At 55.5% G+C, this 21432-nt stretch overlaps 1 protein-coding gene across 5 annotated transcripts; it reads left to right on the plus strand.

Moving 5' to 3' along the window:
• Positions 1–3195: 3195 nt before the first annotated feature.
• On the plus strand, positions 3196–21106 carry SEH1L (SEH1 like nucleoporin). Of its 5 annotated transcripts, none has more exons than XM_061573264.1 (9): positions 3196–3622; positions 4847–4897; positions 5884–6030; positions 7571–7782; positions 8399–8501; positions 9986–10122; positions 12086–12243; positions 12995–13172; positions 16603–16775. In XM_061573264.1, the coding sequence occupies exons 1-9, from the start codon at positions 3512–3514 to the stop codon at positions 16751–16753; spliced, it is 1248 nt and encodes a 415-aa protein (XP_061429248.1). In that variant the 5' UTR covers positions 3196–3511; the 3' UTR covers positions 16754–16775. The 5 variants fall into 5 exon arrangements, with proteins under 5 accessions (XP_061429248.1, XP_061429249.1, XP_061429251.1 ...); XM_061573265.1 differs by lacking the exon at positions 16603–16775 and adding an exon at positions 15302–15800 and having other exon boundaries at positions 3197–3622; XM_061573267.1 differs by lacking the exon at positions 16603–16775 and adding an exon at positions 15186–15354 and having other exon boundaries at positions 3204–3622.
• Positions 21107–21432: the final 326 nt, after the last annotated feature.

Consider the following 21432-nt stretch of genomic DNA (forward strand, 5'->3'; position numbering starts at 1 on the left):
GGGGGTGAGTGTGTGTGAGTGGGTGAGTGTGTGTGAGTGAGTGGGTGAGTGTGTGTGAGTGAGTGGGTGAGTGTGAGAGGGGTTAGGGGTGAGTGTGTGTGAGTGGGTGAGTGTGAGGGGGTAGGGGGGGAGTGTGTGAGTGAGTGGGTGAGTGTGAGAGGGGTTAGGGGGTGAGTGTGTGAGTGGGTGAGTGTGAGAGGGGTTAGGGGTGAGTGTGTGTGAGTGGGTGAGTGTGAGAGGGGTTAGGGGGTGAGTGTGTGTGAGTGGGTGAGTGTGTGTGAGTGAGTGGGTGAGTGTGTGTGAGTGAGTGGGTGAGTGTGAGAGGGGTTAGGGGTGAGTGTGTGTGAGTGGGTGAGTGTGAGAGGGGTTAGGGGGTGAGTGTGTGTGTGAGTGGGTGAGTGTGAGGGGTTAGGGGGTGAGTGTGTGTGAGTGGGTGAGTGTGTGTGAGTGAGTGGGTGAGTGTGTGTGAGTGAGTGGGTGAGTGTGAGAGGGGTTAGGGGTGAGTGTGTGTGAGTGGGTGAGTGTGAGGGGTTAGGGGGCGAGTGTGTGAGTGAGTGGGTGAGTGTGAGAGGGGTTAGGGGGTGAGTGTGTGAGTGGGTGAGTGTGAGAGGGGTTAGAGGTGAGTGTGTGTGAGTGGGTGAGTGTGAGAGGGGTTAGGGGGTGAGTGTGTGTGAGTGGGTGAGTGTGTGTGAGTGGGTGAGTGTGTGTGAGTGAGTGGGTGAATGTGAGAGGGGTTAGGGGTGAGTGTGGTGAGTGGGTGAGTGTGAGAGGGGTTAGGGGGTGAGTGTGTGTGTGAGTGGGTGAGTGTGAGGGGTTAGGGGGTGAGTGTGTGTGAGTGGGTGAGTGTGTGTGAGTGAGTGGGTGAGTGTGTGTGAGTGAGTGGGTGAGTGTGAGAGGGGTTAGGGGTGAGTGTGTGTGAGTGGGTGAGTGTGTGTGAGTGAGTGGGTGAGTGTGTGTGAGTGAGTGGGTGAGTGTGAGAGGGGTTAGGGGTGAGTGTGTGTGAGTGGGTGAGTGTGAGAGGGTTAGGGGGTGAGTGTGTGTGTGAGTGGGTGAGTGTGAGGGGTTAGGGGGTGAGTGTGTGTGAGTGGGTGAGTGTGTGTGAGTGAGTGGGTGAGTGTGTGTGAGTGAGTGGGTGAGTGTGAGAGGGGTTAGGGGTGAGTGTGTGTGAGTGGGTGAGTGTGAGAGGGGTTAGGGGGTGAGTGTGTGTGAGTGGGTGAGTGTGTGTGAGTGAGTGGGTGAGTGTGTGTGTGAGTGAGTGGGTGAGTGTGAGAGGGTTAGGGGTGAGTGTGTGTGAGTGGGTGAGTGTGAGAGGGGTTAGGGGGTGAGTGTGTGTGTGAGTGGGTGAGTGTGAGGGGTTAGGGGGTGAGTGTGTGTGAGTGGGTGAGTGTGTGTGAGTGAGTGGGTGAGTGTGTGTGAGTGAGTGGGTGAGTGTGAGAGGGGTAGGGGTGAGTGTGTGTGAGTGGGTGAGTGTGTGTGAGTGAGTGGGTGAGTGTGTGTGAGTGAGTGGGTGAGTGTGAGAGGGGTTAGGGGGTGAGTGTGTGTGAGTGGGTGAGTGTGTGTGAGTGAGTGGGTGAGTGTGTGTGAGTGAGTGGGTGAGTGTGAGAGGGGTTAGGGGTGAGTGTGTGTGAGTGGGTGAGTGTGAGAGGGGTTAGGGGGGTGAGTGTGTGTGTGAGTGGGTGAGTGTGAGGGGTTAGGGGGTGAGTGTGTGTGAGTGGGTGAGTGTGTGTGAGTGAGTGGGTGGGTGTGTGTGAGTGAGTGGGTGAGTGTGAGAGGGGTTAGGGGTGAGTGTGTGTGAGTGGGTGAGTGTGTGTGAGTGGGTGAGTGTGTGTGAGTGAGTGGGTGAGTGTGAGAGGGGTTAGGGGGTGAGTGTGTGTGAGTGGGTGAGTGTGTGTGAGTGAGTGGGTGTGTGTGAGTGAGTGGGTGAGTGTGAGAGGGGTTAGGGGTGAGTGTGTGTGAGTGGGTGAGTGTGTGTGAGTGAGTGGGTGAGTGTGTGTGAGTGAGTGGGTGAGTGTGAGAGGGGTTAGGGGGTGAGTGTGTGTGAGTGGGTGAGTGTGTGTGAGTGAGTGGGTGAGTGTGTGTGAGTGAGTGGGTGAGTGTGAGAGGGGTTAGGGGTGAGTGTGTGTGAGTGGGTGAGTGTGAGAGGGGTTAGGGGGTGAGTGTGTGTGAGTGGGTGAGTGTGGGAGGACGAGAGTTTAGGGTAGGGGGAGCATTAGTGTCGCGGTGATAACGGGCTACATGGTTATCTGAACCGGTCCTGAGCCTCCCATAGGTCGACTCAGCCTCAAATGAGTACCTGGTGCGGTGTTTAAACATCGCCACTCGGGAGACAAAGGCGTGGACAGCAACTTGCTCGAAAGCTATGTAACGGCACAGTTAGTGCATCTGTTAGTCATCTTAGTCAACCCATGGCACCTGGGTCTATATCCCGTGACCTGCCAGCGAGCCTGCGACACTTCACGTGGCCTCGGAGTGCACCTAGCCTGGCACAAGCGGCGTGACGACGGCTGCTGTTGTGTGAGATTATGAGAACGTGTCGTGTGAATTGTGTGTCTTGGTGCATAGATGCTCGCCACACCATCTCCTCGTGTGACGTTTTTACTTATTAACGAGTCATCCCGACCGACTCGAGCTTCCTGCGAGAGTTGTGTCCCAATTCGCGGTCTCTCCCGCACGTCCCGCGAGTTGGGCTGAACGCCACATACAGTAGAATGTAAATCATAGATGTGGCCACGCTCACGTTGACATTTTATAGACATTTTCTCAGGACCACGCGACCTTAATTCACCTTGGACTCGCCAGTTCCTGGGAAAGCCTCGCTCGCAAGGCTTCCTGGGGAAACTTCCCAGCCCGCGTGAGGTTTTACTACCTTGGGTTGTGACTCATTGGGAGAGGGTCGCCCAAGGTTCGTTCACCAATCCCACTCCACCACCGCAATGGCCCTTCTCTACAGCACATCAGTGAAGTCGATTTTCCATCCGCAGACGTGCGATGAAGAAGGGCCATTACCCGAAACGTCGCTTATGAAATACTTTTGTCCGTGTAAGGCCACAGCGATAGTGACACTGAACGTGCTTGTGCTTATGTAGTGTAGCACAGTCCCCGCTTGCACGCGTGGCCAAAGGCGATCGCGCGGAATCAAATCGACACAAGTTCATCGAACACCGATGAAGCGTTAAACGACAGTGATAACATTTGATCATCGAATTAATTTGGTTTGTATAATTTAGAGACAGCTAAGGTTGACGATAGACTAACGAATATTATTAAATCGATAGAGATTTACAAAAGAAGATGAATAAATCTAAGAAGCCTTTATTAAAATTCGATTTAAATATGAAGCCTTTATTAGTTGAATAAAGAAATCGAATCGATTGGGTATTTAACTTGGACGAATCGAGTCATCCTGGGCTAGGGCTGTGTAGCGTTAAGAATCGACGGAGGAAACGCGGGAATCGTGAATCGCGTGAATCGCGGAGTCGCTGCGCGCGCGGGTTTCGGTGTAGGCCGCGCGATGTATGCGGCGCGCAGCATCGCGGCGGAGCACAAAGACCTCATCCACGACGTCTCCTACGACTTCCACGGCCAGCGCCTCGCCACCTGCTCCAGCGACCAGAGCGTCAAGGCACGGCGAGCAGGGCGACGGCACATGCGGCGGGATCGGGTTGACCTGACCGCCCCGTGGTGGGACGGGGGGAGACGGGGTGGTGCTAGCGGCTCTGCGGGGTCTGGGTGCGATCCGGGGCGGCGGTGCCCGCTAGGCGATGCCGTAGGCCGCGAACCGCGTGAAGGGGAAAAAAAGCGCGCGTGTTTTGTTATAACAGGACGCCTGTGCCGATGTACACGTCCTGGAAGGCTTTAGTTTTCATGTAAAATGTGTTGTTGTTGGACGGACGAGTCGACACGTGTGAATGTGTGTGTGTGTAAACATTTATGGAACCACGTGAAAACGTAACATTCAAGTTGGTCTGCCTACGACGGCATCCTGGGTTTAAACCAGGCTGGGTCGTGTGAGGAGATCGCAGATCTTTGAAAGATTTGGACACAGAACCTGTCATCAGCGAGCTCCTCCGGCAGGCGAGGCTGTATTGGCTGGGTCATGAAGCCCGCATGCCCAAGCAGCATCTCTTTGGTCAGATAGAGGGGTCGAAACGGGCGCGGTACGGGCTAGAGAAGATACGGGATGGTGTGGTACAGAAATACCTGGAGCTTAGTGCACTTGCCGATGACTGGTTCCAGCGGTGTCAAGGTCGGACTCGATGGAGGAGGCTCGTGAAGGACGCTCGTGGGAAGTTTGAGGCAGTCGCCCTCCAGAAACAACGGAGGACAGATGACACTATCTGAAAGCATTATTACAATTACATTAATATAGAGGCCCTACAGTGTACACAATGCAGCTTCCCGCTATTATTCACAATCTCTCTTGGCCTCGATGTGCTATAAAGAAGGACCATTTAGGACGGTGTTATTGTCGAATCTGTATGCTTTTTATGATTCCTTCATGTTAAAGATCAGCCCACAGAAGTGGATATCACTTCGCTATTTCTGTGAGATCCCTGCAAGTGACCTTTGGTCTACAGAGTAGGGGGCAGCACTCTCCACCCCGGTGTGCATATGAGAGTAGTTTGCCACATGATGGTCAAACTTTAATCATTCTCACAACTGGAATTTAGTCACATTGAGTGCAGAACCAAATGTAATAAGAATGGGTTGTGTACAAGACTTGTTGGTTATCGGGCTGAGACAATAAACTTACATCAACTTAGTGCACGGAATCATAGCTCGCCACTGAGCCAACCAGCTACCTGTGACTCAGTAATGTTCTAACGGTGATGGCGCTGTCTTCCAGGTGTGGGATCGGAACGAGAGCGGAGAGTGGAAATGCACGGCAAGCTGGAAGGTACGTGTCTCTCGCTTCCCTGCTGGGGACAGATTAAAATAGGTCAACCTCAGCTGCAGGGTCAGGCAGACCTGTAGATGCCCCACGACTTTGTGTCTGCTACATTGTTATATGCCAACTGTTTGTGTATGTCTATAATCATGTCACTCAGAATGTACCTTATCTCAGCAGATCATGAAAGATAGGCAGTGCACCAAATTTAAATGTTATACTGTACATCTACACGCCCGCATCATAGCTCCCTACATTCACCCCTCACTGACCAGCATTGTGCAACTCTTCTTATCCCACAAGGCGTAGAGATCCCTTCATCCAGCACTGATTTGGCAAAGGCTATACATTCATTGTATTGTCTTTTTACCATAACCAGGTCTTAATTTCAGTCGGGACTGTCCAGTGTCAGATTTAGTGATACATTAAACCCTGGTCAAAAGCACCCATCATCATTACTCATTCCCATGAAAGAATCCCAGTTCACCAGAGATTGAGACAATAGTCGGGGAGACATTAAGCCCTGGTCGTGCTTGTTTGCTCCCAATTTTATCCTAATTGCAAAAACAACTGGTCAGCCAGCCTACCTGAACGATGCCATCTGCCCATATGTATCATCACAAAACCTGCACTCATCTGGTGTGGACCTGCTGCTGTTTGTGAAGTGCAGTAGAAATTAGTTTTTCATCTGTAGCCCCGGTTATCTTGCACAGTCTGTCAACTGAAGTCTGATCAGCTGGGACAATCTTTGCTTTTAAGACCAACTAAAAACATTTATTTTCTCTTTTATTTAATTCGGTAACATTTTCTCTGCACCAACCGTGCTTCAGCCTCCAATTTTTGCTGAATGTAGCGTGTTGCAAATCTTGGTTTGATTTTTTGATCGGCATTATTTCACGAGCCGAAGTATCCATTCGGATCTCTCGAAAGAGCCAAGCAGCCCTGACCACGTGGCAGTTTAACGGTGCGCGACGCGGTCTCTGACGCCACCACAGACGCACAGTGGCTCGGTGTGGCGCGTCACATGGGCGCACCCCGAGTTTGGGCAGCTCCTCGCCTCGTGCTCGTTCGACCGCACGGCCGTCGTGTGGGAGGAGATCGTCGGGGAGTCCAACGACCGGCAGCGCAGCCAGAGCCACTGGGTGAGTTGGCGGCGGTGGTGGGGGGGGGGGGGGGTGGGATCGGTGACTTGGGATAAACTCCAAACCCTACAAACTAATAACAGTCTTACCTCTTGATGGCACAACTGCCTGATTAACTGCAAACATCACCAATTGCATCCTGGTAAAAAAAAAATGCATCCTGGTAATTGATCTTCCAGGGAAAACTTAATAACCCTCAACCGCTGAAGCCAGGGAAGATGCGGCCACTTGCTTCACAAGTGGAACATGAGGAGCAGCCCAAATTGTGACTGTGGCCACCCAAATCAGACAATCGCCCACATACTGAACTCCTGCCCTGAGAGATCCATTCCCAGTGGCATCACAATCACTCTACCTCACCTGAAGCTTTTGAATGGATTGCTAACCTCGACATCAAACTATCACTGCTTCCCAAACCATATGAAGAAGAAGCGGTGGGGTGTGACGGTCGGTTTAAAATTCACAACTGCAGCCAATCGGTGTGACTCCGCACATATTCGTGGATTCGTATCGACTCTTGACGCACAATTCTGATATTTGCGATTCAGCGCAACACACGAGAGGACGTCTCCTGAGGACATGGAGTGATAAAATCAGCTTGTGTGTAAGTGCTGAGAGATGATCAAGGCTTGGGGAGACCTTAACCCATCAGTGGATTGATCATGGCTGATGGTGATCGTAGGAACCATAAACAAATTATATGAAAATTTATTTTTTAGGCCAATAGGGAGCTGCCTCTTGCGTATGTGACAGCCCTTCGCAGGCAGAAGTGGGGCTGGGGAAACAGGAAACCCATGGATTACGGGAAACCTGTGCGTGGGAAACCACAGCGCACGCCCATGGCACCTCCACTCGTGTTGTAATTTAAACGCGTCGAGCCCGCAAACACTGTTACATTCTGGCTCGTGGAGGCCCTCATCCAGCAGTGGATTGATCATGCTGATGACGATAGGAAGTTTTACAAATGATGCACTAAATGTCCTTTTAGGCAAAGAGAGGTGAACTGCGGCCCAGCAGGCGTGGGAGTTTCCGTGTGGTCTGCTGTGTGGCCAACCATCCATGTAGAGTGGGTCACTTGTTTTGTGTGGATATCGCTTTCATAGTGATAATAATGTTATCTTCAAATTTTAAATCCAGTTGATGGCTTCAGAAGATAGTGAGTGGGTGTCGCTTGTACCTTCCATAAACACTCGAGACGGGAGTTTATGCTGTGTCCGATTGTTTGCTGGGAGAGAGTTTTATTTTCCATTTCTGGAGAAGGTTACGTAAAGCACAGTTGCTGTTGTTATTTCAACTTTATATTTTGCACAGCTATCCTACTGTTGATACTGGCTTCATTTTGATTTCCGTACACTAATGTTGAAACCCTAAAAACCGTAAGGGTGCTTTAGTTCTTCCCTCTGATCCTTGGCCATTAACATTTTGAACCCATAGCGTGGATGGCCAGTGGGAGGTCGTTCGAGGCAGCGAGGGTGCAGCAGAGGAGAAGGAGCAACCTCTCCCTTTGGGAGAGCTGAAGCCTGACTGTTGTCTGCCTCAGGTGAAGCGAACCACGCTGGTGGACAGCCGCACCTCAGTGACGGACGTCAAGTTCGCTCCGAAGCACCTAGGTCTGGTACTGGCCTCTTGCTCTGCGGACGGGTTGGTGCGCGTGTACGAGGCGCCCGACGTCATGAACCTCAGCCAGTGGTCGTTGCAGCACGAGATCTCCTGCAAGCTCAGCTGCAGCTGCATCTCCTGGAACCCATCCAGGTGAGGAGGAGTAGAGGGGAGAAGGGGCAGGGTGGGGCGGTGGAGGTACCCCGTCCTCGAGTTAACGGGAACCGATTGCTGGGGATTTAACGATCGCCCCCTGCCCGTCTCCCCCTGGCTTGACTGATTCTATGAATTGTCGTGACATGGGGGCAGTGGTTTGGCTTGAGAGTGGATTTTCGTTTGTCTTGGTCATACCAATTCCTCACCTGTATCGCTCGACTCGGATGGTGTTGTCTGCTTTGTACTTTATGGCATCGTGTTTCTCATCTGTGCCGTCTCATTTGTATTGTTCTTCTAGAATGTTCTTTTTTTTTAAAGAGAGAGTTGGCCACATGTGCTAGTGGCATGGCCCAAATCAGAAACACTGATCCAAATGATTTCATTGGGAAAACCAATAGCAACATTGCCTGCTACAGGCAGAATAGTGCCCACTTGTTGGGCTGTGTTGCGTTAGCTGCCACTTTGGGCCCCCTAGGAGATAACTACAGCGGTGCGTTGGAATGATTGAGACGAGACGTAAGGCACTCTTGAGTTAGAGGCATTTTTAAGACATCCTTCGTGTTGCGCTTGATTCTGCTCCCCTGCCCCCTCCTCGCCGTGGTTACCTCCGCAGTTTCCGGGGACACCCGCCGATGCTGGCGGTGGGCAGCGATGACGGCTCCTCGTCGAGCGGAGGGAAGGTGCAGATCTACGAGTACAGCGAGAACACGAGGCACGTGGCGACGCGGCCAGGGCTCCACGGTGGACCGGGGGGGCGGGCGGCAGAGGAGCGGGTCGGGGGTGGATCGTTCAGTCTGCACAGTTGAGACAAGAGACCTGCGCGGTTTGAGATGGACGCCGATAATGAGACCGCGCGCTTGTGTACGCGCACGCACGGTCGCATACGCTTCCTGTTGAGGAGCCGGGCAACTGATAACCAGACAGCGAGTGGGGCAGCTACCAACCAAACACAGCGCGAGGGGGCAGCTACCAACAAAACTCAGCAAGTGGGGCAGCGCTTTACGGGTAGCAGGGCAGTGGAAACGGGAAGTAGGATTACGGGAAACCTGTGAGTGGTAAACCACAGTGCGTGCCGGTTCATAATTAAAATGCGGAAAGCCCGCAAGGATCGTTACGTTGCAGAGCCGTAGAGAGATTGAGGTCGGTTGGGGGGAGGCCTGCATCCAGCAGTGGATCGTGCATTGCTGATGGTGACGCAATGGAAGTTATCGCGATTTTAAGACACGGCGATGGACAGAGCGGTGGATAGAACACTGCAGGGAAATGGTTAACGGTCCCAGCGGCCCCAGCGTCCCCAGTAGATCAGTTTGTTCCCATCTCTTTGCTTGTCATGTGCCCCCTGCAAGACATATCAGCAGTTCTGTGCACCCCTATCCGCATGTGCGGTACTGAAAATAATCGACTGATTGGATTTCCACGTAATCAACACCAAAAACATTTTGTTAATACTTAATAACAACTAGCTATTCAAAGTATGTAGACCATGAAGCAGAGGGGCTAGGCTGAGGTTCACTGGATGTGGAAGCCTGGAGGCATTTTCTGACAGTAATTTCCTGCATAATTTTGTTCGTTTGTGAAATAAACATAGGGATTGTCATGATGGAAAGGAGAGAGAGCCCGCGCAAAACATGTGGAAGGCTGAGGCACGTCTTTGCTGCTGACTCTCCCCTTGACTGTACCCACCGTGACCCTACCCCCACGTGACTATACCCCACGTGACCACGGTCATTACTTGAATTGTCTCGCGTACCCCCTAAAATTATCAATCGTGCTCCCAGGGGCACGTGTACCACAGCGTGAGAGCCACTGAACTGCATTATCTTCATATGGTTGATGTAGAGCAATAGCTGTTTGTTTAATTGAGGTGGTACATCTGTTGCTACGGATGTGCAGCAGATGCGGTTTAGGGGTGGTGCCCCAGAATCTTTGTGGATGATGGAAGCTACGGATTTGCCGCGTCGTCCGGTGGTGAGGGATATTATTGAGATCCTGGAGAATGGGGAGATGCACGTTTCCCACGGCTTGCTGGACTTCCCGGAGGGATGTCGCATCGTGGCGACCCTGACCTGCGATGACCTATCAGAGCAGCAGCAGGCGCTTCCCCTTGCTTCCTGTGACTGTGACCGGAACCATCCGTGCTGACGATGCTGCCCTTTTTCTGCACTGACCCTCTCCCCCACTCCGCCTGTGACCCAGGAAGTACATGAAGGTGGAGACGTTGATGATGGTGACGGAGTCCGTGCACGATCTGGCGTTCGCCCCCAACCTCGGCCGCTCGTACCACCTGCTCACGGTCGCGTCGCGAGACGTGCGCATCTTCACACTCAAGCCACTACGGTACGAGGCGCAAGGTCAGCGGCACGGGTGGGGCGGGGACGGGGTCACGGGACGGAGCACGAGATCACGGGATGGCACACAGGCTCGCGGGACGTGATCACGGGCACGAGGTCACTTGGGTTTCGTGGGGTCACAGGGTGGAGTACGGGGTTGTGGGACGGGGCACAAGGTCATGGTGCTGGATCACGGAATGAAGCACAGAGAGACGGGGAGAAATGGTTACAGAGTACATGGGGATGAGTCCTAGACCTTTGAGACAGGACAGTGGAGGATAGGACAGTGGGGGAGAGAACGGAGAAACAGGACAGTGGGAGACAGGACATAGGAAGAGGGGACAGTGGGAGACGGGGCAGCGGGGGAGACGGGGGAGACTGGGAGGCGGGGCAGCGGGGGAGACGGGGCAGCGGGGGAGGCGGGGCAGCGGGAGAGACGGGGCAGCGAGGGTTGACGGGGGAGAGGGGAGGCGGGGCAGCGGGGGACGCAGGGGCAGCGGGGGAGGCGGGGGAGGCAGGGAGTCACGAGGCTGACGTAATTTATGTTCCATGCAGCTCGTTGTGCATCGGTCACCGACAGCCGCTGCTGCAGAAGACACATTTAGACGCCGCTTCTGGGAACTCGTTAGCGATGCGCGGCATGTCTGATGTTTGCTAATGTTCCTGTGCTTGTGTTCGGGTCGACAAGGCCTCACGACCCCGCACTGTTTACTCGAATCTGTTGAGGTTTATTTACTGGAAACGCCACTCGAACTATACTGGGAAATTTGAATTAATAGTTTTGAAAACTGGGAAATGCCCACGAAGGGTCCTGCTTCTGCGATGGCATGTTTGACAAATCCCATTCGTTTGGCGTCATGTGGGAGGAAACAAATCCAGGAGAAAACTCACCACGCATACTTATGAGGGGGGTCACACTCAAAAGCTCCGCACAGATGGATTCAAGAACTCGCTTGCCACACTGCCATCTTCTCGCAGCCCAGCAGCGGGTATTGGCAGTTTGGCAAATTTGCGTGTGATCCGTCAACCCTTGCCTTTCAAGTGCTGGGTCACAGGTGTGCGTCAACATGCCCGGTTCGAGAAGCGGAATGGGCGGGTTCGCACCTTTGGCTAAAGGTTGCTTATGTTTGATTTTGGGGTTGAAACGTCCGTATCGCTGCGGTTGATCACTTTGGGCAGGACACTCTGGACAGAGAGTGTTGAGACTCGGCGGGGTTCTCCCGAGCGAGCGAGCCGAGTTGGCACGTCGCGTGCCACGAGCCGTTTTGTCAAGATGCGAATCGGGAGTCCGGTTGCGTAAAACCCAAAACACCGTCGGCCAGGGTTTCTAAACCTCCGGTCCCGGCAACTGGCCACGTTTCCCAACCGCTCTCCTTGAAACACGAGTTACGTCCTTATACACTGCACCCGCCTGATGATTGCTTAAATGTGTCTCCACGCGACGAAGAGAGTGTTGATTCTAATTACGAGATGTGACGTGTGCATCGTGAGCCGATAGCTACTACTGTCGGTGTCTCGGTTCATATGCCCATCTAAAAAGTGGTCGTCAGAAAAGGTTTTCAAATGTCATTCTCATCGGGGCCCATGGTGTTAAGTGCAGTCTCCAAGCCTGATTGGATTTTCTATGTATGTGCTATAAAGAAGGGCGATTGCACGAAATTGTGCCTTTATATATTTATTTCCTTTCAAGACATAGTCTTTTCTCGAAAATGCGTTTTTGTTAAGTGGGCAGGATTGAAATCATTTTTAAATCGTCAATGGAGGGATGAATCGTCGGACGGATTGTTGGATCGAGGGATGGATCGTCGGATGGGAAGGGATGGATCGTTGGACGGAGGGATGGATCGTTGGATGGCGAGATGGATTGTTGAGTGGAGGGATGGATCGTCGGATGGGGAGGGATGGATCATTGGATGGATGGATCGTTGGATGGATGGACGGATCGTTTGGTGGATGGGTCGGTTCCGCAGGCGAGAGAGCAGCGCGGCGGGCGGCGTGAGCAAATTCGAGATTCGCTCGGCGGCGCAGTTTGAGGACCACAACTCGCAGGTTTGGCGCGTGAGCTGGAATATCACGGGCACCGTGCTGGCATCCTCCGGCGACGACGGCTGCGTGCGGCTCTGGAAGGGTGAGTGGCGCCGGAGCGGTGCGGCTCGGGTTGCTGCCCCTGAGGTATCGTAAAAAGAATAATAATAATAATGGGAAGTTGAGTGGTGGAAATTATAGTAAATATTATTATTCTAAAGTCCCGGGGAGACTTTCAGAATTCCCAGAACAGCAGAAAAAAAGGGGACATCCGAGGAAAACCAAGACAGGTGGCAACCTTCGCTTTTGTGTGTCTGTGTATCAGAAAAAACGCAATAGCGAGGAACGGTGGCGCAGTGGTTAGCAGACTGCACTGCGAACCCAAATCCCGACTTTAATTTGCAGCCACAGCTAACATCAGTAGTTACTTACTAAACTGGTCCATGAATATACAAGGGTTGACGCAGCCTTAAATGAGTACTTGGTGCGGTCGTATATAAACATCACCACTGGGGAGACAAAGCTGGCCGGGCGTGGTGCTGGCCACGCCACGTTTGCCGTGCCAGCCTTAATATCGTCCTCGCCAACAGCAATTGCCCCACCAAGCTGTAATGCTGCACGGGGGATCGTTGCTTGTCCCTGTTTACGTGAGCGCGTGTCTCTGTGCGCGAGCGAGTGAGCGAGTGCCCGCTCACCGTGTGCCCAAGCAGCTTCTGGTTTGTCCGGATAGAGGTGGAGGGGGCGCGGTCCGGGCTGGAGAGGAGACCGAGCCGAATGCGTTTCATGTTAACGCTCGATGCGGCGTTACGCCCCCTAATTCCCTCCTCTCCTCCGTCTCTCGCTATCCCACGCAGCCAACTACTTGGGCAACTGGAAGTGCATCGCGGTGCTCAAGGGAGACGGGAGCCCCGTGCCCGGCGCCGCGGGCCTCACCGGCGGCGCTCAGCTGCCCGCCCTGGCGGGGGCCGGGTTCCCCGGGGGGGCGGCCGCGGGGACGCCGGGCGGTGGAGTCAACGGGGCGGCCGTCGTGAGGTGAGACCTGGGGGGAGTGAGCTTGGCAGCCGCTCGAGGTGCACGCGTTCACTGGATTGGTTAAGCGTAGTGAACTCTGGACTTGACTCTTCGCTGACCTCAAAGCGTGGCAGTTCGCCGATTCGTGAGGGCAGAGAATCGTTACTGCTTGGGTATATGTGTGCCCGTTCGTGGTGGTGCGTGTGTCTTTGTCCATGTCTACTCAACCTTAAATGAGTACCTGTTGCGGTGTGCACATATTAACTCTGGGGAGGCAAAGGTGGCTGGGAGTGGTGCTGGCCACACTGCCCCCTCGTGTGTTGTTCCGGCCTTCATAGGTACTTGCTAACAGCACTTGCTCCAACAGTCTGTTAAGGCTATACGGTGGATCTTTGTCTGTGTGTATATCCATGTCTGCATGGGATGGTGCTCGTGTCTGACAGTGTGCTCGTGTTACCACGAGTTGGTTTGTATGTGGCCGTGTGTCACAGTGTGTGTACGTGTGACACACGGTGGCCTTAAACTCGTGTGACCCAACAAATGTTTCGTGGAAGTCATCGAGTCTGGCCTCGGTCAGAGAGCGAACGGTCGCAAACTGACATCGCTGCGCTACTCATCGCGTCCTTGCGTAACAACTCTGTTTAACCAATGGAGCAGCATGCGGTGCGTCGCGTGCGGGAGAGCGAACGGGAGAGTGAACGGGAGAGTGAGCGCGTGCAAGGCGTCGCGTGCGGGAGAGCGAACGGGAGAGTGAGCGCGTGCAAGGCGTCGTGTGCGGGAGAGCGAGCGAGCTGCGATCGCCCGTGTGTGACTGTGACGACTGTTGTGCACTAACAGCTAACAAGACCTCCTCCTGCCCGAGCCGTTTGCCCAACTACTCTGAGCGCCTGCGGGACCGAGCACCGCCCCTAACAAAACAACCGGAGCCCCCCCCCCCTCAACCCCAACACTGACCCTGCCCCCACGGAGGGAGCAGCTCTGTCTCATAACCCCCCGCCCCTCCCTCAACCCCCCCCCCCCCCCACCCGGGCAACTCTGACTCAATAATTGACTCATCCCAAGCACCGCTCTTGTCAAGGGGGCCGGATAAAATCCGTGGGAACAAACACGTAGCTGGCGTCTCACCCAGGAGTTAGGTGCACCGGTTTGCTCTCGGGGTGAACAAAAAACATTTCACGGTGGTAGTCGATCGGGCACGGGGAACCGTGGCAGTGTCCCCTTCCTTGGCCTCGGGAAGGCTCCTCGCTAGGCCTCTCCCCGGCCGCCCGCCATCCCGCTGGCGCCGGTGGCTGAGCGGAGAGGGGACGGCAGCGGTTGATGACCAGAGACTCCGTCCTCGTGTTGCGTACGCAACTCTACTCCTCCGCTCAGACCTCATCTCTTGTAAAAACATCATCACTGTAATCATCGTCGTCATCATTATCGTCGTAATTTTTAAGTTGTCCGTTAAGGGATGTTACGATTGACTCGCACTATCTTTCTTGAATGTACTTATTAAAGACAAAATCAAATAAAAGTTGCCATTGTGCACCTTTAAATTATATTCTGAATGCGTAGTGTTTGCCGACACCACCGCACCCCCACACGTAGTGCGTCAAGCATCACGCAGCGTGGGCCCGCGCGCCATTCCCTGCAACAGTTTACAAGTCCAACGCTGCTGGGAAACGCGAGCCCTGGGGGGTGGAGGAGGAGGTCCTTGGACGAGGACTGTGGAGGAGGTTCTGGGACGAGGAGGATGATGTGGAGGAGGTTTTGAGCTGGGCAGGTTAGAGGGGAGGTTCCGGGCCGGGAGTGGAGGAGGTGCCGAGACTTGCCGTGTGGATTTTACCCGGCCCCGTGTCCCCCAACGCTCGTGCTGCTGCTGACGTCACTGTGTCCACCCCCTGCCTGAGCTTGCCGTGCATGCTTCCCGTGTGTGCGTGCGCGTGCCGCGTCGCGCCCGTGCGTCGCGCGTCGTCTGCCGCCTGTTGTCGTGCCGACGGGCGCTAACGCAAGCACATGTGCTGCTTTGTTTGGCTGCATGCTGTCCCACAGGAGCGGGATCGTGAGACCGCCCTTTTCCCCTCCCCAACACCGCCAGCCCCTGCCTAAGAGCGAGCGCAACCTCGCGTATTACTAACGAGGTCGCCCACCCCACCCTCCCCTCACAGCTCTCCTCCTCGCACCGCCCTCCGCGCCATCCCTGGCCACACTCCAGATTCACACGGGCACCGCACGCGTGCGCACCCCCGTGTGGGCGGCACCAGCGTCTTGGCTCCCATGCAGAACCCCGTCTCCCAGAGGCTGGCACTAGGATAACCGCGGGCACCGATTGGCTGATAGAGGGATCGGGGATCGCTGGGGAAATCTTCAGTTGGCGCCAACTCCTCCGGTGCCGGACGCCGACGGTTCCCGAAGATGTGTCGATAGTCCCGGCGAAAGGGACGGCAGGAGGTGTAGTTGTGTGGGGGGCACCCGTGGGGATCACTACAGGGCCGGGGGGGGGGGGAGGTGGAAGAGGAGACGGTGCAAATAGAAAGAGGCTGGGGTCAGAGGTTAGGCCATCGTGACTGATATTTTTTTGCTCGGGAGTTTGCATTTTCCGACTGTTGTTTTGGTGACTGCCTAAAACTGCTGTTACAGTATTGACAAATATACTGTGAAACCTCACGTGTCAATGTAGTCTTTGGAGCAAATTAGTGAGCACCTATTAAATCCGGCATAACGCACAAAGGGGTGATGTTTTCAGCACCACACCCAGCCATTGCTGATGCTTATACCCCGCATGAGGTATTCATTTCGGGCTGAGTCGACATAAGGGTGGCCCAGGACTGGTTTACATGACAGTCACCGGCATTGGCCGGGAGTGGGAATCCAACTCGGATAACTGGGTTCTTGGTGCACCGTGCGAACCGGCACACTACTGCTCTGCTCAGGCACGCAAACCACACACGCACACCACACACGTACACCACACACGTACACGCTCACTTGCACGCACTCCCCACATGTACGCGCTCACTTGCACGCACTCCCCACGCGTACGCGTTCACGCACAGCCCGCTCGTGTCCGCACCTCTGCCCCGTGTTCGCCTCTCGCCTCACGTGCGGTGCCGCCCCCACGCGAGGGAGTGGAGTAAATTGTGATGAAGAGATAGGGACGGTTGGCTTGTGACGAGAACAATCTAAAACCTAACAATCTAAAACCTTAAGAAAATAATATTTTGGAGCCCACAAAGCGGGGGATTTCCATTTTACCATTTGTCCACCACAAGTTTGTCTCCGACAACGACATGCTCGGTGCTGTGTGTGTGTGTGCTTGGCGCTGTGTGTGTGTGCGCTGCTGTGTGTGTGTGTACGCTGCCCGTGTGGTCTGTGCTGCTTGTGCACTCTGCGTGCTGCCCCTGTGCTCTGCTCCTGCATTCTCTGCCCCATGCCCCCCTCTTCCCGCCCTCCTCTGCTGCCGACCCAGGTTCTTCCTGCCGCCCTGGGGGGAGCTGCCCCCCAGCGCCAGCTCTCGCTCCAGCTCCGTGCCACTCCCTCCAGGCCCCCCCCCCTCGCTCTCCGCGCTCCACGGCCGATACCTTTCCACCGCCTGGCGCCCGCAAAACCCGGCCGAATGACGCCTGTAGCCCTGTCGCTCGTCCCCTACTCGCCCACTCTCCCCCCCCCCCCACTCGCTCATCCTCCCGCTCGCTCATGCTCACCTACTCACTCGTCCTATTCACCCATTCGCTCATCCCCCTACTCTCTCACTCATCGTCCCGCTCACCCATTCTCCGACTCGCCCACTTAATCATCCTCCCACTCGCCCGCTTGTCCTCGCCCCCCCACCCGCTGGGTGATGCCTGCTATGCTTGCTGCGCGCTCGTCCCTGCGGGTTCCTCCTTGTGACCACGGATCCCAGGGAGGGATGGGTGGGTGGGTGGGTGGCGCTGCCACGGTGCGCACGACGGCCACAGCTCTCCCACGCTTGTCTGAGCCTTACCGCGTGGTCTTCGGCACCATGTCTGACGTTCTAGAAGAAGCTTCCAGCATGTGGAGCGAAACGTTGAACCAGGTGCCGAACAACGCGCGGTGGGACTCGGGAGAGGCGTGGGAGAGCTGTCCAGCTCGCCCGTGGAAACCTGCGCATTTGCGCAATAGTCCAGCGTCCCTCATTCGCAGACAATCTTCTGATTCATTCAGACGTCGTGCTCATTTTCATAACATTCAATCTGAGGTGGGCATGAGATAACTGTTATCCCCGTGTATGCATGGGCTTTCTCCAGGTTATATTATTATTCAGTCACTTATGTGATAAAACTATTTCACTTGTGTATCTGGGAAATCCTCACAGTCCCACGACTCTTTCCAGGAGGGTCCTGCCACTGTGACCCCGTGACGTCACGAGATCTTTAACGTCCACTTGTGAGTGGAGCGAAGCAGTGCACGGTTGTGTTTCCCGTCCATACCGCGGTATTAAACGGGGGCGACCACTCTCCCCGCACTGCGACCTGCGAGGAGTGGAGAGCGTGCCACTTTTAGGCCACGTCGCCACCGCTCCCCGCCAGAAGCCAAAATCTCATCATTGGAATTTGTCCAAAGATCCCAACGTGTCGGCACCCTCCTGACAAGTCTTGAGACTTGGCGAAGCCTTCCTGGATAAATTACGGCGTCGTCATTGTAATTATGCGCTAAAGTAGTGTTAGCGTTCTTTTGATTCCTAAAATTAATTCGTAAGTTTGAGATTCAATGTCGCTCCACGGGAAACTCTTGAGGTTCACGTTTGCAGGTTGAGCGACGCGTCAGCGGTCGGTCCATATCGACCTCGCGCGCACGGTAAACGCAGGGATCATGCGTGCTCAGAATTCACACTTTTGCTTCATACGTATTGCAAGTATTTTAGTCGCCTGACCCCTAAACCACTAGTGGCTGCTATATTCACAATGATAAAGAATTTTTTTTTTATGTAATCGTGACCATGCATCTATCGTTGACAAGGGATCAAATCGCCCCGAGCTCGCAACCATCAGCCAAACCACACTGCACACAACCACACTTCACACAATGAACCCACACGACACAAAACACCACATCGTGACTTTATGGGTGACAACTTCCCAATGACTCCCCCTTCCCTTGAGCTCCCTCACGAGCTGGACAGTAGCGGGCAGCAGCCAACAGCAGGGGGCAGCAGCCAACAGCAGCGGGCAGCAGGGGGCAGCAGCCAACAGCAGGGGGCAGCAGTCAACAGCAGGGGGCAGCAGCGGGCAGCAGCCAACAGCAGGGGCAGCAGTCAACAGCAGGGGGCAGCAGCCAACAGCAGGGGGCAGCAGCCAACAGCAGGGGGCAGCAGTCAACAGCAGGGGGCAGCAGTCAACAGCAGGGGGCAGCAGCCAACAGCAGGGGGCAGCAGCCAACAGCAGCGGGCAGCAGGGGGCAGCAGCGGGCAGCAGGGGGCAGCAGCGGGCAGCAGGGGGCAGCAGCCAACAGCAGGGGGCAGCAGCGGGCAGCAGCAACAGCAGGGGCAGCAGTCAACAGCAGGGGGCAGCAGTCAACAGCAGCGGGCAGCAGCCAACAGCAGGGGCAGCAGTCAACAGCAGGGGGCAGCAGTCAACAGCAGGGGGCAGCAGTCAACAGCAGGGGGCAGCAGCGGGCAGCAGCCAACAGCAGGGGGCAGCAGCGGGCAGCAGCCAACAGCAGGGGGCAGCAGCCAACAGCAGGGGGCAGCAGTCAACAGCAGCGGGCAGCAGTCAACAGCAGGGGGCAGGACACGACAGCAGGGGGCAGCAGTCAACAGCAGGGGGCAGGACACGACAGCAGGGGGCAGCAGTCAACAGCAGGGGGCAGCAGTCAACAGCAGGGGGCAGCAGTCAACAGCAGGGGGCAGGACACGACAGCAGGGGGCAGCAGTCAACAGCAGGGGGCAGCAGTCAACAGCAGCGGGCAGCAGCCAACAGCAGGGGGCAGGACACGACAGCAGGGGGCAGCAGTCAACAGCAGGGGGCAGGACACGACAGCAGGGGGCAGCAGTCAACAGCAGGGGGCAGGACACGACAGCAGGGGGCAGCAGTCAACAGCAGGGGGCAGGACACGACAGCAGGGGGCAGCAGTCAACAGCAGGGGGCAGGACACGACAGCAGGGGGCAGCAGTCAACAGCAGGGGGCAGCAGTCAACAGCAGGGGGCAGGACACCACAGTAGAGGGCAGCAGTCTGCGTCAGGTAAGTTTGGCCACGAGTGACCATGGGCCAAGTAGACGTCAACCACGCCATGCTCTACCCACTGCTGTAGGAAGGCCTCGCCGTGTGCGTCGGTCGCCACGACGTGAGCGGGCGGACCTCTGTGTGTGTGGGGGGGTGAGGGGGGGTGGCGACTTCTCTCCGCCTGTGCCCAAATGCGCCACGAGGGTCGTCCGTCCTTGGCGACTGTCGCCTCCGGCCCGACTCGTGGCGTCCCGCCTTGTCGAGACGACTCGGCGCGAGTGCGGTGGCAGCCGTCCCGCCGGGCAGTGGCGAATCGAATGGATGACGAAACGACGTTTCAGGGACCCCTCCTCCCTCCACGCGTGGAGCAGCGCAAACCCGCACGGCAGCCGACGGCGGCTTTCTGTCCGTGCGTGTCGCGTCACGGGTCGGTCACCAATAGAACCAGCAGATTCTTGTTTTTCCCGAGTTCTGTAGTAAACAAACAAAACCTCAGTATTTCAAGATCCGCAATGCACTGTGGTGATGGTGAATACGAGAGGGTGGATCCTTAATAAATAAATGAAAACGTCACGAAGCGGGCTGCGCTTTGTGGTCCGCGTGAACTCCGCCACTCGGGGGCGCTTTACATCCACGACGATGCACCACGATGCACACTCTTCTTTTAGTTGGACTCGTGTATGTTCCGTGTAGAACCTTTTCTTATTCCGAATATAGACAGGTATATGCCACCAGAGTGGCCACCTGCCAGGTGCCAACACCAATGTGATGTATCCTGGCGAAGTCGATTCTCTCATGACGAGAGCGGCAGAGAGTTGCGTGCCGCCAGGTGATTGTGGATCCTGAGAGGCCACAAGACCCGGGACGTTTCATGCCCCGGGACGACTCGGGGAGATTCCCCGAGATGGCCTCCAGGTCGCTCAGCGAGAGGGCAATCCTGGGGAAACCGTGACGGGTGGCGACCCGATCGTTGCCACGTCAGTCGCAACTGACCGGTGAGATTCCGAGTCGGGGCTTCTCATGGCTCGCCACTCGCCGGAGAGACGGATGAGCTGCGTGCGGTACGGGGGGGGCTGGGCTAGTGGGGTCAGGGTCAAGGTGGGGTCAGGGTCATGGTGAGGTCAGGGTCATGGTGGGGTCAGGGTCATGGTGGGGTCAGGGTCAAGGTGGGGACAGGGTCAAGGTGGGGTCATGGTGGGGTCAGTCAAGGAGGCTTCGTGTCCTTGCCGTGTGCCCAGTGACGGGAGGCGGCAGCAGAGGGCGCCGCAGCCTCCTCGAGCCGCCTCGGCTGCCGTGAGCTCGGCACAGTACTGCGGGTGACGAGGAGCAGGAGGAGCGCCGAGATGACGGGAGGAGACTTCGGGAAGAGGACGAGAAGAGGAGGCGGCGCGAGCAGGAGATGAAGGGCGGACCTGCGAGAGGGGGGGGAGGAGAGTCCGCGACTTCCACATTGCAACAACAAACTTGCGCGTTTTAACTCTCCTGTTGTTATTGTCGTCGTGGGGGGCGCGTCGGTGCTAGGGGAGGTCAGACCGAGACGGACGTTGCAGTGGATCCCATAAGTGGGCGACCGAACGGAAGAGCCAAATCGGGGCTGTGGGAGTTGCACCACGAGGCGGGGAAAATCGGCTGTGCGATCTGGCAGAAGGAAGGCGGCGATGGCGAGTGGTGGGTGCTGGCCCTGCTGAACCGTTGTGCCTTTAACGGTCGTGGTTGTTTTTTTGACTTTTTACCAATTTCTCTGAATAATAAAATTAAAATCACGATTTTCCGTGGTTGAAAAAAAATAGTGATGCGGGTATGTTTTAAATGTAACACGTGTGTGTGGAAGGCAACACGTGTGTGTGTGTAAGGCAACACGTGTGTGTGTGTAGGGTAACACGTGTGTGTGTGTAGGGTAACACGTGTGTGTGTAAGGTAACACGTGTGTGTGTGTGTGTAAGGTAACACGTGTGTGTGTAAGGCAGCACGTGTGTGTGTGTAGGGTAACACGTGTGTGTGTGTAGGGTAACACGTGTGTGTGTAAGGTAACACGTGTGTGTGTGTGTGTAAGGTAACACGTGTGTGTGTAAGGCAACACGTGTGTGTGTGTAAGGCAACACATGTGTGTGTGTA

The sequence above is a fragment of the Lethenteron reissneri genome, chromosome 52 (assembly GCF_015708825.2).
Source record: "Lethenteron reissneri isolate LAM-NWPU_2019-01 chromosome 52, ASM1570882v1, whole genome shotgun sequence".
NCBI classification, from domain to species: Eukaryota; Metazoa; Chordata; class Hyperoartia; order Petromyzontiformes; family Petromyzontidae; genus Lethenteron; species Lethenteron reissneri.

What these genes read in the sequence shown, in the direction of transcription:
- SEH1L (XM_061573264.1), top strand. Translation starts at nt 3,512, where the DNA reads ATGTATGCGGCGCGCAGCATCGCGGCGGAGCACAAAGACCTCATCCAC. An exon ending in CCAGCGACCAGAGCGTCAAG is followed by an intron (nt 3,623 to 4,846) that starts GCACGGCGAGCA and finishes GCTGTCTTCCAG; the next exon opens with GTGTGGGATCGGAACGAGAG. An exon ending in ATCTCCTGGAACCCATCCAG is followed by an intron (nt 7,783 to 8,398) that starts GTGAGGAGGAGT and finishes TTACCTCCGCAG; the next exon opens with TTTCCGGGGACACCCGCCGA.